Here is a 15,030-nt window from a genome sequence, read left to right as displayed (position 1 = left end):
CACACAGGTCAGGAGCCTCCAGGTCATGCCGGTGACCACAGAGGAAGTTTCCAAAACCACCGCCCCCTTCTCTACTGGCACTGTTCCCAGCAGCCTCCCTCGTCACATCCACGCAGGGGCCTGAAGTCAGCAGTGACTACTCCGATGGAATTGCGACATTCTTAATCAGACAGGAGGAGGAGGGAGCCTGGCACATTCATCCATAAACATTGTCATCAGCTGTAGCAGGCGGAGCCGCATTCAGAGAGAAGGTGACGAAGGTGGCGATGGGGCGAGGGAGGGGGCGAACCCCTCGAAGTGAGGCAGGGTCTCCCCCGAGCCAGGGACCCCACCTCATCGCGAGCGGACAAACGAACAGTTGTGTGTGCTGAGTCTCCGACAGCACAGGATCCCGAGGCATAAACTTCTCTTCTCCTGCAGTGAAAGTGGGAGTTCTTCCAAGACCGCTTAAAATAACACTCACTGTTCAATTATCTCCCAGCAAAATAGTGATTATGTAGCGTTCCCAAACAGAGCCAATTTGCCCACCTCCACTGGAATTCAAAATTCTTTCTTCAGTTGGTAAACAGTACTTATGGTGGCTCAGGTCGCTTCAAACCCACAATCCAGGGGCTGTTATAAATACCTGCCTTTGGTCTGCGAGTCTCCAAGATCTCCAAGTGTCCCTTCAATACTAGCGATTTTTCTGTGGGTTATGGGCAGACATAAAGAGTAGGGCAAAACATGTTTTCTTGGATTCAGCAGACGCTTGCTGAGATCCTAGGGCTGACATTCTGCGCAACTCCAGGGGACACCCTTCCCACAAAAACGGTGGGCCCTGGCCGTGGGCAGGGTACAGCCTGGGAGGCTATGCCCAGGGCCAAACCTACCAGGGGCCAGACTTGAGTCAAAGTGCAGGGGGTACAGTAGTGAACGAGTTAGTCAGAGCTCGCTGGCCTCATGGAGCTTACGTTCCAGTGGGAGAAGAGAGAGAATAAATCTAATATATGAGTAAAGCATAGGGGGTGGTCATCAATGTTCCGTGGAAAACCGAGCAGGATGGAGTTGGGAGTGTGGGGCATTGGAATTCTTACTAGAACGGTCGGGGACGGTCTCATGGAGAAGGTGACATTTAAGCAAAGACTTGGAGGAGCTGAAGGTCTAACACACAGACGCAGGAGGAAGAGCAGTCGAGCTGTGGCTGCGTCAGGTGTGGGCCAGGGGATGGGCAGGAGAAGCGGTCCAGTGGGAGGCGGGGTAAGGACTCAGCTTCCCTCTGAGCGGGACGAGAAGGCCCTCGGAGGGTTTGGGGCAGAGTCGTGTCGGGATCAGACACGTTCTGGAAGGAGTTGAAGGCGGCCCTCTTGAGATGACTGCGTCAGGGGAAAGGTCAGGCACCTCAACAGTCTGGGCGAGGGATGGTGGAAGCGGGTGGTTCCTTAAAATAAGGGGAGATCATCCCTATTTTAGGTGTATTTTGAAGGTAAGGCCACCAGGACTTCTTAAGAGGTTAGGGTTTGAATTTAAAAAAAATGAGTCAAGGACACCCGCGGGGTTTTGGTGAAGAAATGGAAAGGAACAGCGGTCCACCCGCAGGTGAGGCGGATGCTGTCGGAGGAGGAACGTTCAGGTGAGGGGGCTTCGGGGGAGGGTCTGAAAGACACTCGGGTTATTTTACGTGGGATTAGAACCCTACTGTTCATAATACCCACACGAGTGTGAGAGGTTCCAGAGCCTGTAGCATACGAATATGGTTTCTTGCATAGTTGAGTTCCAAGCCCTTGACCACGTGAAGGGTTGGTGGGTTCTCCAGAGTGACCTGCTTCCCGACCGCCACCTGAAAGGAACTTATGATGCCAAGAGTCCACCTGAGAGGATTCTGTGTCCCCGGATAAGAGGGAGACAGGTAGAGAGAGGCCATTTTTAGCTCTGGGTTGGGAAACATTGCCGTTATCAATGTAATACTTAACCCCCCTGGCATTTGCTACAAGGCAATTTGCGCATCTAAGCCTCCTTGCGCTGCCTGAGACCTCTCGGGTGCCTGGCTGGCTTCCTCCCACAGCGGGACGGCTGCCCCCTGGCTGCGCAGCCCCAACCCCACTGCGGCTGCACTTCTGACGCTCCTTGCTGTCTCAGGAAAACCCTGGGGGTTAGCTTTTGTGCTGGAAGCAAAGGAATCAATAAAAGCAGACTCCAGAACGTGGAGGCCTCCAACAGGCGGTTTTCCCGAAGTGAAAGTCAAAAGCTGAAATACGCAGTTGAAAGCCTTGTGGTGGTACAGATTCAGCATTCTTGGGCCCCGGTGGGGAGAGAAGAAATGATTTTAAAGCCACCACGTTTTTATACGTCAAAGCCCATGAGTAGTGCCTTTCAACTAGGCACTTTGGCAGATGGCTGTCTTATCAGGGATGCAGACTGGGGGAGCGACAGGGTTTGCGAACTGCCGTCATCGACATGTTTTACGGGCATTAACTTCCTGGACCCTCACATAAGCTCTTCGAGGTCAGGAGTCGTCACCAGCCCTGTTCTCCAACGAAGGAGCTGAGTCAACAGGGCCGACTGGCAGCAAAGCCGGGCCCTGAATCAGAGCGCTTCCACTCGGAACCCTCGAGTCTTCCTTTTCTACCGGCTCCGTTCGGCCCTCTTCCAGGGGAGAGGGGCTCAGTCTGCCCACCAGGTGGGCCAGGAACAAAGGGGTCAATGGTTCCACCTGGGCCACATGGCAGTACCTAGGTAAGATGGAAACAGCTCAGACACCTGGCCACCAGGAAGGTGTGGAGTGTCAATCCCGTTCACTTGAACGGGAATTTTATTCCAGAAACGGACATCCAGGTATGCACAGGGAGTGAAATGCAACATGGTAAGATGAGCTAGTGAGGCAGGGAGGTGCCTGCAGGTGGATGAAGGTCTCCCCCCACACCTGCAGGGCAGCAGCTGTCTCCTACACGCCAGTCACAGGAGACGGGTGCGTGCATGTGTTCCCAGGTGCCTCACAAATCTGTGCCCAGGGCGGGGGCCCGAAGAAGCAGGGCAGAGCAGGGTGGGGGGTGTAACGTGCCCTGTCCACTGCAGACCTGCAGCTGTGAGGAATGACATGAACCATGGAAACAGTGGAACCACAAAACTTATTTTCACTCAGAGGTAAAAAAGGCACCTGGTGTGACGGATGCAGCTGAGTCAATGCTGAGGGGGTCCGCCACGGCAGGAAGGCGCCTGTGCCTCTTGTCCCACCCCTACTGCTGGACCAGGGAAAGTCGGCGTTGGGGGAGACGCACCTATTCATTCTACGGCAAAAGTGAGATTACTGACAAAGACCCTGAGTTTTTCAGGCTTATAGTCAAAGTGTAAGAATATATGACAGCCAGATTTCTAATGCCTTTACGTGATAAAAAAAAAATTGGACTAAGTTAAAAGTTAGGGAAAATAACTAAAGTGAAATGAAAGAGCGAAATGGAATTCATGGGTCCAGGATTTAAGATAAATGCAAACCCTGTGAATAAGCGAAGCGAGCAGTTAAATGGGGCACCGTCTGACAACCTGGTGGCAAGAGGATGTGACACTTAGAAAGAAACAGAAGGGATGATCCTGGCTGATATTTCAAAGACAATGACATGAGCTATTTTGGAAAAGGGACTGGAATAGCGCTCATGGCCAAGAAGAAGAAACGGACGGAAGCTCACCCACCGTTCTCCGTAGCTCATCCACCACTGAAGAGAGGCAGTGGAGGAGCAGGGCAGAGAGACGCAGGGAGGGGCCAATTACGGGAAACCCTGGCGTTCCCCCTCGTTACTGGTGTGCGGTGCTCGGAGAGCAGCCCACCTGAGCACAGCTTCCGACCTGCTTCACTTTTATCCTCTCACAAGGGGCCACCAACACTCCGGTTTGCTAGGGGTGATGCTGTGCTCCAGAGAGGTGGTGTGGCTTTGCCAAAGCCACTCTGCTCTTCCCAGTGAAGCTGAGGGTAAAAACCCTTGTGCTCTAGCCCGTGACTTAGGTGACAAGTCCCTCTCCATGAGAGAGCGAGAAGACAGATGCTATCACCCGTGCCCAGGCCGGGACACGCTTTCTGCAACAGAACTTTCGATTCAAAATGCTCATGTTGATCTGACTTTATGAAGTTTACATGGAAACTATATTTAAACATTTATACCTGCCATTTACATTCAGTCACTCTCCTCCTTGGACACTTATAAAAAAGATGTACATTTAGCACAGTTTATCTCTCTTTTGCATGAACCTACCCTAAATTTATTGTTCATTAGCTCTGTAATCTTAGACAAGCTGTTTAATCTAAGTCTCAGTCCCCTCATTTGTAAATGGGGTAATGACTTTAGAAAGCTCTTAGAGGCACGATGAGTATTGTGTGTTTGGCGAAGAAGGAATACTCGATAAATTCCAGGTATTGTTTTAACCAACCCACCACAGGACAATCTCTGACGTCTGTCCGGACTTGAATGTGTCTCCTTTATCACTTACCCAAAGTTCTCTTACAGACAATCTGCTAAACTCACGACACCCATAGAGCTTAGTAACTGTTTTCTCAAACACTAAGTGAAAACCGCCGTACAAGCTCACGTACAGGTGAGACGGCTTCTTGGCCGTGACGCATGTTCCATCCAATGCTTCGCTTTTCCTGAGGGACGTGCCCGCACTGGTTATCGCTGGGACAAAACTCCCATAATTCTGCCTCTGGAGACACCCCCCATTCCCAGACAGCCCTTGTCATACAGGTGGCTGCGATGTTCTCGTGAACTTGAGTCATGAGATGAGCTCCGCGTGTGCCTGGGGTAGGCCTCCGGGTAAGACAAACAGAGCCAGTGCGCACACCACGAGCTTCCGGGAAAGGATTGCAAACACATCTCCTCTCTCTCTGCAATTGTGAGTGATGAGGCTCGTATCATCTGCACTGGAACAGTCTGGGTGTGAAAGAGGGGCGACTCCCGGGCAGATGACCCGACGAGCCTCAGGCCACGCGGCAGGGGGAGCAGACCACAAGGGTACAGGGACCGAGGGGTGCACCAGCGCTCCGCTTGGGAGGGAGCCTGCTTTGAAACTCATCGGAGACCCTTCAAAAGGCCCCAGAATTCTCAGAGCCATACCACCACTATTTCCAGAGCAAATTCCTCAGGGTAAGAAAAGTACAGTAAACAAAACCAGTAACACATTTTGCTAACATGTTATAGATACCAACGTGGAATGTGCCTGTACATTCTGAGAAGCAGGGGCCGTGTGAAACAGCTACGGTGGCACTTGAAAGATAGCGAGGTGTGATTTTTAGAGAGCTCAGACTGGAGCAGGAAGCCCGCTGTCGGGAGGCCCGAGAGGGCTGGGAGACAGAGCCGGGGCCCCACGAGACTCGCTATGAGGCCGGTCAGAGCACGCAGAGGAAAACGCCACCAAAACGGCAGCTTCTGAACGAGTGATCGGAGAGGAACGAAAATTCAGGGGGTGTGTGTGTGTGTGTGTGCGTGTGTGTGCGTGTGTGTGCACACATTACAGATAGAAGCTTAAAGGGAAAAAAGCTCACAGTGATGAGAGGAATTCATAGCATTATCGCTTTCTGGGTCTAAAATGAACTTGGTTGGTATCAGCAGGAGAGTCAATGTTTAAACAGCCCTCCCCACATCCGCTACCTCCACAACGGCCGCGGAGCTGTCATAAACCAGGAGTGGAGGAGGGCGCAGTGCCAGCTGTCCAGACTGACCGGCAATTCTGGACTCCGGGTTTCCCACCACGTTCCTTCAGCCTGAGAGCTGCGGAGGACACTTGTCTTCATCGGGGGCCACTTCAGCCCTGGAGGGAACACCCGCTCCCGCGTCCTGCCTCTGTGGTCCATCACTGGGGCAGGGCCAGGCCAAAGAGGGACGTCAGGAGGGCACCGCCTCCAGGGTCCCAGGGCTTGGGAAGAGAGAATGAGCTGTGAACAGTGAGTTACCAGGTGAGGGACACTGGAGTGACACCCCCAAGGAGGGGTTGCCAATCCTAGGTCTCCGCCGTCATCCACGGCTGCCCACTCTGCCCAGAGCTCTTCCTCGCTGACTCCAGCCACTGCACACCCTCAAGGCCCAGGTGTGCGTTCAGTTCAGTACTTTGCACCTCACCTACTCCGGCCTGGGGGGTGGGAAGGGCCGGCCCACGACTCGGTCACTTCTGCTTGTCTGCCTTGTGAGGCCAGCTCAGGGAAAGGACCCGGCCCGGCGTGCCAGCCAGAGCTTGTTCTTTCTTGCCTGCTGACACCCCCAAAGGGTTTCACCCTCGAGTCAGACAGGGACTCACCTTCCCCTCCCTCTTGTGGGGTGGGGGAGCTCACACCAGCTGGTGGGTAAGCCCAGGCTTTAGGGAGGAAGGCCAAGGAGGGCCCAACTCTGCACTCTACCACAAAGCGCAGCCCCGGGGGTAAAAGCAAGAGCCCCGCCAATTAGTTACCTGCGGTACCTCGGTTCCTAACTGCCACTGTGTCGTGTTTACACGACTTTCAGGGGTGTCATGACAAGGCCAAGGCGGGACTTAGGAATGTCTGCTGTCCCTGGTGTCGACCTCACCCGCACTGGAATCTCACCATAAACCGCTCATGCACTGGCCTTTGAACAAAGTTCCGCATGCTAGAGGGAACCCCGAAGAGAGAAAGATGTGGGGTGCCTCTCACTCTTCCCAGGCCTCTGCCTGCTGGCTTCCCGTCACCTTGTTGTCCCTTTTGGCCTCACCCAACTTCCCACCTGCAGTGTGGCCAGTGGCTGCATTTCCTTATCATCCTCGACAGGCTTACCGTCTCTAACCCACCTCCGATGGATGGTGATTCTTTCTCTTAGAGGGAGCCTGTCCCAGGAAAACTGCTCCTTACAAAGAACAACCTCAAGCTGCATGGCAGGTTGTCCTCAGCAAGGCCCCGCTCAGCAGGTAGCCCACGAGAGCGCATCTGAAGGTCTCGTTCAGCTCCTGCGTCTGCCACTCTGCTGTAGCGCACTTGGTAGTGGTCTTTGGGTGAATCATTTGGAAATAGGACTTCCACTTGGTCATTCAGCAAATGATTATTGATCCCCAGCTCTACGCCAGATGGCACTCGGGGTTCAGAGGACACACGCGTGAACAAGACAACGTCCCTACACCCAGAGGCCGGGAAGAAGACAGATAAGGTGCATCTAAAGAAGTAAAGACTGTTTCAGATGGTGGTAATGGCTGTACGGAAACTCCATCGGCATCAAGCGCTGCAGAGTGACGAGGAGGGGTGGTGAGCGCCCATTCACACAAACGGGAGACCCCGGAGCCGAGACAAAGATGCCAACCCGCCAGCCAAGGGGAGCCCTCAGGCGGACCGTTCTTTCCAGGACAGAAGCCCATGCAGAAGCTTCAAGCAGGAATGACCCTGGTGTGCTCAGGACAAGGGCCAGAATTCTGGGAGCGCCGTGAACAAGGGTGAAGGGGTCAGACAGGAGACAGGCATGGCCGATGGAGACCAGCCTGCAAAACGTCCTTTAAGTAACGTGGGCTCATTCTAATTGCTGTGGACAGCCACTGAGGGGTTCAATCGAGGGAGGGACAACATTGAATCGTGTTTTAAAAAGTTAGCTCTGGCTACAGCGAGGAGAGTAAAGAAGGGCTAGAAGGGCGGCAGGAGGTGGTTGAGAAGCTCACGCAGCAGCGCCGGCAAAGGTCTCGGTGAGAGACGGGCTGCTCTCCTATCTATTTTGGCAGTCGGGTCAACAGGACTGGCTGGTGGATGGAACACGGGGGAGGGGAGAGGGAGAGAGGAGGCAAGGATCTTCGGCCTCATCAGCTGGTGCAGAAAAGCAGGTATTTGTTCTTTCTTGGTTAAGTTTGACAAGGGCATGAGTTAGGCATTAAAGTGGAGATGTTCGGCATGGGCCTCTGCAGTTCAGAGAGGAAGCAGGGGTGGCTGTATGCAATTGGGGGTCATTAGCAAGTCTGTGTGCTAGGTTCCAAGGTCACGCTGCACGCTTGGTAGCCTCCTTACCGTTTATGGTTCTCACGGGAAATTAGATACTTGTTAGAGATTCTCTATCTCTTTTTCTCAGATCCCCGATGATGACGGTAGTGGCTGCTTTTTGGCTTTCCAACCAAACTGCTCTTGTCCTTTGGGACGACTCACAAACTTTCTGCACACTCACTGCTCCCCAAGCCTCCTCGCGTTGGTTAACACCCTTCTCCAGCCTACTCGCTGCCATCCCCAACACCTGTCTCGCGACTCACCTCCTTCAGGGTGGCTTCAGAGCCACACTGCCCTCTCCCAGGGTAATAATGTCCCTTTGTGCCCCCATCACCGACAGCCGTGCTCCAAAATGGGAAGAATGTGTTCTGTTTCTTTGAGTTTATTTTTTTTAGAACATCAAACATAAGTTCACACACGGAAAAACAGGGTATAAAGTATAGCTCTTATGTGACAAGCCCACTTAATCACTGCAAAGAGCTGTAGAGGACCCGGGATCTGAAGCTCCAGGTGAGTCTGGAGCCGCCCCGGCCACAGGGGGTGAGGCTGCACTGGCAGGATCCTGTCCACCAGGGGGCACCCGCTCTGGCAGAAGAGGACCTACAGCCCTTCTGCCCAAAGACACTTTGAGAGCCATCTGGGTTTATTGCCATAAGCACCACGCGAAACCAACCGGCAGTGGGAGTGTGTATTTCCATACCCACGAAGCTGGCTGTGTATGGGGTGAGGCAAAAAGAGGCTTATGGTTTTTCAGGTGGAAAACAATACAACAGCTAAAAAATAACAATGCAAGAATAAACTGTTTTGCACGCGCACAACTATACACCTACTTTTGCCCGGCCCGTATAAATGTAACCATGGTTTATCAGTGTGACCATTACTCAGCACTGAAAAACGTGGGGCACTTTTGGGAAAAAACTGAAAGACGTTGACTGCACTGGAGAAAGGTAGCTTTGTGACGTCTGCATGCGTGTCTGGGAGGGAGGACCTTCAGCACAGGAGGCAGGGAAGGCTGATTTAGAGTGAAACCAGCAGACAAAGCCTTGCTGAGGGAGAAAATTTACATTGTTATCTAGAAACAGACCAGCGGCACCATCAGCTAGCGGAACATTTATGAAGCTCGGTAGTTACCAGTTCACAGAGAAGGAAATAGGGACAAATCTATCATCTATTAAATGGTCAGAACTGGCATTATGAAATTTGCTGTGGAATATTTAGAGAAACTTTTCTATTCAGGCTTTTAGAAACTAGGACTATGCCATCCCATGAATTATCAATCTGAGTTATCAACTCTCAAAGAAGAATCCTTCATTTAAAGATGAGCCCCACTCATCAATGATGTATCATGCTCCAACTTCAACACGTAGTTGCAGTCAAATATTACACATACTTAGTGTTTTCACTGAAATAACAGAGGAGAGAATATCCTTACCAGTTGCCCTTTGGATTCATAAACTGCTGCACTGTGTACCCGAACTGTTCACTCGAAGGGCCGGAAAAGATCTTCGCTTCCAGGAGACCGACATTGTATGCCTTACAACAATTTAAAATGCCTGGTAAGAAAAATAAAAACATAGCCCATATTTACAAGGTGGGAATATACATTTTGACTATAATTCTTAACGTCCACTTTAAAGACAACTTATTGGCCACAGTTCTTCTCCTTATCAGTTTACCAGGAAATAGTAGCTACTGCTTTGGGGCACTTATTTGGGGCCAGGCCCCATGCTGCGTACTCGACGTGTGTGACTCATGATCGTATCACCCTCGGAAGCAGCCCTAAGAGAGGGCTGCCAATATCACAACTGTTTCCCAGAGAAGCCTGAGGTTCATGGAGAAAGCATGACTCATGGGCGGAGAGTGATAAGGGCGAGAACAGGAGCTGAGCACAGGGCTGTCTGGTTCAGGAGCTTCAACTTTTCAACGCCTTATCACCTCTCGGGATTTTTAAGTAACTTCAGTCCTATTGATCCTTTCCAAAAGGAAAAGACTCTGAGCCACCCAAGGGCAGGGTCTGAAGGCTACTTCTATTTCTGCTGAATCTCTGGAAGATGGCGGCACGGCCCTAGGAGACCTCTGGTGAATAAGCGCGGCTGGCTCTGTCAGAGGAGGGAGCGGAGACCCAGCACCCGAGATCATCGTTCATTGTTCAGGGGTGAGAGTGCAGGGAGAGTGGACACTGCTCTTGGACGCCAGTGGGAACTGTCGAAGGTGGTTGTGCTTTTGGGCGCTTCCTTCTGAATGCTCCAGACACGATCACTTGCAAAAACAAAGACCAAGAAGGGTACAGCCTTGATAGACATCTCTGAAAAAAAAACCTGTTTCTATGCAAAGAGAATGAGGGGAGAGAGTCGAGTGATTCTGGCTCCCTCTGCACTAAGACCATTAATGCTGGCTGTCCTCACCCTGCCCTCCACCCTGTCCGTCATCAAGAGAAAGAAAGGTGCCTGGACCTTGATGCTCTGTCGAGACAGGACTCTGCTTCCTGCCGTCTGAGGTCATCATTTAGCCTTGCAGACCCCGAAGGCAGAGTGAACTCCCTAAAACCGACACCAAAGCCCCATCCGTGTGCGTTCTCACAAGGGAGCAGCCCGCTCTAAGGCCTGAGTCGATGCCTGAGCAGCTCCGGTGTCACCTCTTTAAGGACATGGAGCCCATGTCTCCTGTGCCCGGTGGGAACTGGGCCTCAGAAGCTGCAGGGGCCTTGGAGGGAGCGAGGACACAGGACAGTGAGCTGGACATCACAGGGGCAGCAGCGCGGATCAGCCGCCACTGAGACTCAGGGGGCAGCAAAGGTCTCCAGGAGAGGTGTGCCCGAGAGTCCAGCAGAAACACTCTCGCCCAGGTCAGGGATTGGAGAGGCCGGGTATGACGTGTTCCAGGGCAAAAACTTCTCTCCATCTGTGGTTCTGCGAACCTAGAAAACGAGCCACCTGCTGCTAGAATCCCACGGTGTGGCAGGCGTGTGGTCGACATTCCCGTTTCAAAAGGGAGACCTCAGAAGGAACAAGGGCCCTCTGGGACCAAGAGGGTTTAACCCAGCAGGTCAAATGCCTTTGGGGTCAAGGCCTGGTCACAGTCCCCTGTGGCTCAAGGCTCTGACCTCCCAGCCCGCACAGCGCCGTTGGTCCCTGCTGTCTGTCCCCTTCAGTCTGAGACGGCCACACGTCTGCGGAGACCACAGTCCTGGAAACCTCGCAGGTCTGCTGGGTGTGCAGTGGGGTCCGTGCCACTAGACTGGAGAGGCCTCCCCAGGCCTCTCCGGGACATGGTGCCATGCCCCCTGCTGGCTTCGCTGAGACGGCCTCCCACACCAGGAAGCCCACTGCCAGGCTGGGCAGCAAATGCTCTCCACCCACCCCTGGCCTCTTTGGAGCACAGCTGCCCAACCGTGAGTCTTTTTATATTAAATTAAATTTTTTTTTGGTAATTTGGATAGGCTGAGATTTTCTCCAATCATTAACTACTGTCCTTTATCTCCTTCCTCTTGTATTTTACTACAATCCACAAGGAAAAAGCAGGCCTCGCCGTGAACATTTTGCTTGGAAATCCCCCCCACTAAATGACTAAGTTCATTGCTTGAAAGCTCCCCTTCCCACGCATCGGGAGGACACAGTGAGGCCACATGTTCTGCCACGATGTAGCAAAGACCTCCTCTCCTCCAGTTTCCAATAGCACCTTCTGCACTTAGCTCTGAGCCTGCCCAGAGGCGGCTTCAGCATTCATTTGTCTACTGATGGTCTCTGCATGAAATCTCCAAAGACCCTCTCTCCAAACAGGCAATATTCACAGATTTGGGGGGCCAGGACATAGAACTATCTTTCGGGGGGAGCACCATTCAATTCCATACTCCTCGGGAGTGTGTTTGCAGCCCACAGCCTCCAGGGACAACAGCCCCACCCTCCAGGACAAAGAGCAGACTGGCTGACTTCTTGCTGTGACAGAAAAGCAGGTTCCCCAAGCGCAGTGCCCCTCTCCCGTGACGCACCTACTGCGTCCACGTGGCGCCCTGCACACAGCCCCCTCGTGGGGGCACAAAGGGAACTGACGGACCGTGCCCGAGCTCCTGCCGAGCGCCGGGGTCTGAGTAATAAAGCCCTTCATCGCTGACTCAGGGACCTCGTGTCTGTCCACATCCACGAAGCGGTGACGGGCTCGTGTGTGACCTTGTGCACAGGGGAACACCCAGTGCCAGGCCTGACGGTGGAGAACAAACACTCTGCAGTCTGCACACTGGGGACTGGGTGACAATGAACATGGGCGCTTCCCGACAGCCTGGAGAAGCCTTGGGAAGGCATTATATTTTCCTGCAAGGCTGGCATGGGGAATCGAACAAATCTCATTTCAATTTCAAGAAGCAGAGAGGCTCCGGCTGACTTCTAGGGAATGATTTGCTGCCACTATTTTTTTCACAGCATATGCCATCCCCTTGACAATCTCCAGGTTCATATGAAGAAACACATGCATCCCTTTCATGCCCAGAAACAAACCCATTTACACATTATCATGCCCAAGGGGGCGCTAGGGGTGGATTGCACCCCTCCCCAATGCATACGTTGAAACCCTAACTCCTAATGTGACTCTGTCTGAAGACAGGACCTCTTAAAGAAGTTAAAAGAGGTCAAAAGAGGTCATCAGGTGGGCCCCTAGCCTGAGACCACGGGTGTCCGTGTGCAAAGCGGGAGTGGCAATGCGGTACAGGACAGTCCACGTGAGCGCAGGAAGAGGTCATGGTCCACATGCCGGGGAGAGAGACCTCACCAGGAACCCACCGATGGCCCCTGTTCCGGGACCGTTGTTTCCAGGGCCGTGAGAAAGTGAATTTCAGTGGTCACAGCCACCAGCCACGTGGTGCGTGGTACTTTGTTCAGGTAGCTCCGGCAGACCACATGGGGAGGAATCAGATCACAGCAGAAAATTTCAATTTACCGCTCGGAGTTTCAGAGATAATTCTGCCGGTACGTAGAATACAGGAGAGCTATATGCTAATGCCAGTTACATCACTAAAGGCGTGTATTTTATGTGGATGGTTTTTTGGTGATGAAGCAAGTGCATCCAGGCTGGAGGGATGGGCCCGGAGGTCAGGGAGGCCAGGGATTTGAGGCCCTGCCCATTGCTATCTCGCAGGCAATGACCAATGACTGTCTGTGGAAGGCCGCTGCAGTCGCTTCTTAAGCCCATCTGCTATAACGCAGCGCTCCGTAGCCACTCAGCAGGTTCCCTTTTCTATCAGGACGCTGGAGGGGGAGCAGCTATGTGGCAGACTCCCTGTGTCCCCATGGCCCAGAGAACTGGGAGGACCCGCAGGGACAGCAGCTCCTCCACTTATCACTTCCTTCCCCAGTTCTGCCCCTGGGATCAGAAAGCAGCATTCGGGCACTGAGCGAGGCAGCGGCTGCCGAGTGACTTGCTGAGTAATAGCCAGACCTGCCTCACGTGCCCGAGACCCGGTGTCGAACACCAGGCTGACTGCAGTCAGTGTTTCCTCTGTGACAGCTCTGTGCACAGGACACTTCTCCCCCGGTTTTTGGTCTCCGACCTCACTGCTATCAGACAAAGCCTGGAAAAGTCTCCGCCCAGTGCCTAGCGAACAATGAGCGCTTCATAAAAGCTCTTTGTTCTGTCTCTCGCTCTTAATCGTTGTGTTACTGAGGACAGCATGCTTCTTGAGAAACATTAAAAGGCATAGCACCCTCAGCTCTAATATGACAAGCATTTCCACGGCCCATTTCCACGGCAGTTCCCAAGCCCTGAGCAATGGAGAGAGGGGCCTGTGCAGCCTTTGGCTGAGCATGCTCAGAGCACGCTGCCAGAGGCAAGAAAACATTATCAGCCCACAGAACCCCCAGGAAGCCACAGCAGCAGGAAGCTGGGTCACTCAGAACCTGACTTGGAAACTAAGAAAATAGCCTTGAAACTTGAAAGTGCAGCTAATCATTACCCAGAACGTGCATGGCAACGGAAAACAGTCACGGGCCACCTCACATCGCGGGGACACACACAACCACAGGAACCCCTGTTCAAGAGCATCATCTCAGCGGGAAGGACAGCCGTGCCGACCTCCTGCAGAAAGCCACCCCCTCCGCGCAGAAAGACAAAGAGCCAACTGAACTTGAAAGAATAGGTTCCTGGGGAATGACCACACAATGGGCCCCGACCTGAGCCCCTGCCGGCTGGCTGACAGCTTCGGGGTTTTACAGAACAGGGCGGCGCAAAACCCCCAGCACAGAAGGACCCTCACAACTGCTGCTGCTGCAGGAACTCAGTGGGGCGGCTTCCCCCTTGCTTTCACTGAGAAAGAAAAATGCCATTTTTCTTTAAGTCTTTGTGTTGAGTGTCAAATTTTACATTCAGGAAGGACAAGGTGCCACCATTCTCCTCCACAGGTGATGTGAGGGGTGGAAAGCAGAGCTCTGAGGGGCCACTGCGTCTAACACTCTCCTCCCACCATATGACAGGCACCCATAGGTCCCTCAAAAATGAATGAGTATCCAGTTTATGGATTAAAAAAATAACATTGCATACGCATTCACAACATGCAAAACCCTTTTTCATCCATAACACCATTTGATCCTCCCCACAGGAACAGTTGGCCTGTGACTTACCCAAAGTCGCCCAGAAAAACGGCATTTAACTTACAGTCCAGACCTGGTGTTCTTTCTGCGATGCATGAACATAACACGTGCTTAATGCACGCTGGTTTCGTGCAGTGCTTCTCTGCTGGGGACAGTTTTGTCTGTCAGGGGGCATTTGGTTAGGGCTGGGCACAGTTTGGGTTGCCACACGGTGTGTGGGGAGGTGGCCCCTGGCACCTCCTGTGAGGAGACCAGTGATGCCCCCCAACATCCTGTAATGCACAGCACACCCCCTGCCACCTCCCCACCCCGACCCTAGATGTCAACCGCTGTGGAGCGGCTCTGGTCTCAGCAATGAACAGTCGTGTAAGCACCGTCTAGGTGGGTAAGTCACTGTGGTGGCTTTAACACATGCCTGGGAATTCATGATGAGACAGTCTTCTGGTCAAGAGCCACAGTGAGTCTCCTCCCAGGACCCAGGTGGGACTTTGCAATGGCTTTGCCCACAGATGCAGCTGCGTGATTCCCGAG

The 15,030-nt window shown here is 53.0% G+C and overlaps 1 protein-coding gene across 1 annotated transcript in view; it reads right to left on the bottom strand.

Annotated features, from left to right (window-relative positions):
• Positions 1 to 15,030, bottom strand: part of ITGA2 (integrin subunit alpha 2) — a 78,015-nt gene that overhangs the window by 52,648 nt on the left and 10,337 nt on the right. Inside the window, exon 2 of the mRNA XM_045204840.3 lies at positions 9,357 to 9,477. Coding sequence (XP_045060775.2) covers positions 9,357 to 9,477 — 121 coding nt within the window. The remainder of the gene's footprint in view (positions 1 to 9,356; positions 9,478 to 15,030) is intronic.

This window comes from Desmodus rotundus, chromosome 1 (assembly GCF_022682495.2).
Source record: "Desmodus rotundus isolate HL8 chromosome 1, HLdesRot8A.1, whole genome shotgun sequence".
Taxonomy (NCBI): Eukaryota; Metazoa; Chordata; class Mammalia; order Chiroptera; family Phyllostomidae; genus Desmodus; species Desmodus rotundus.
This window is presented reverse-complemented; position numbering and strand designations above follow the sequence as displayed.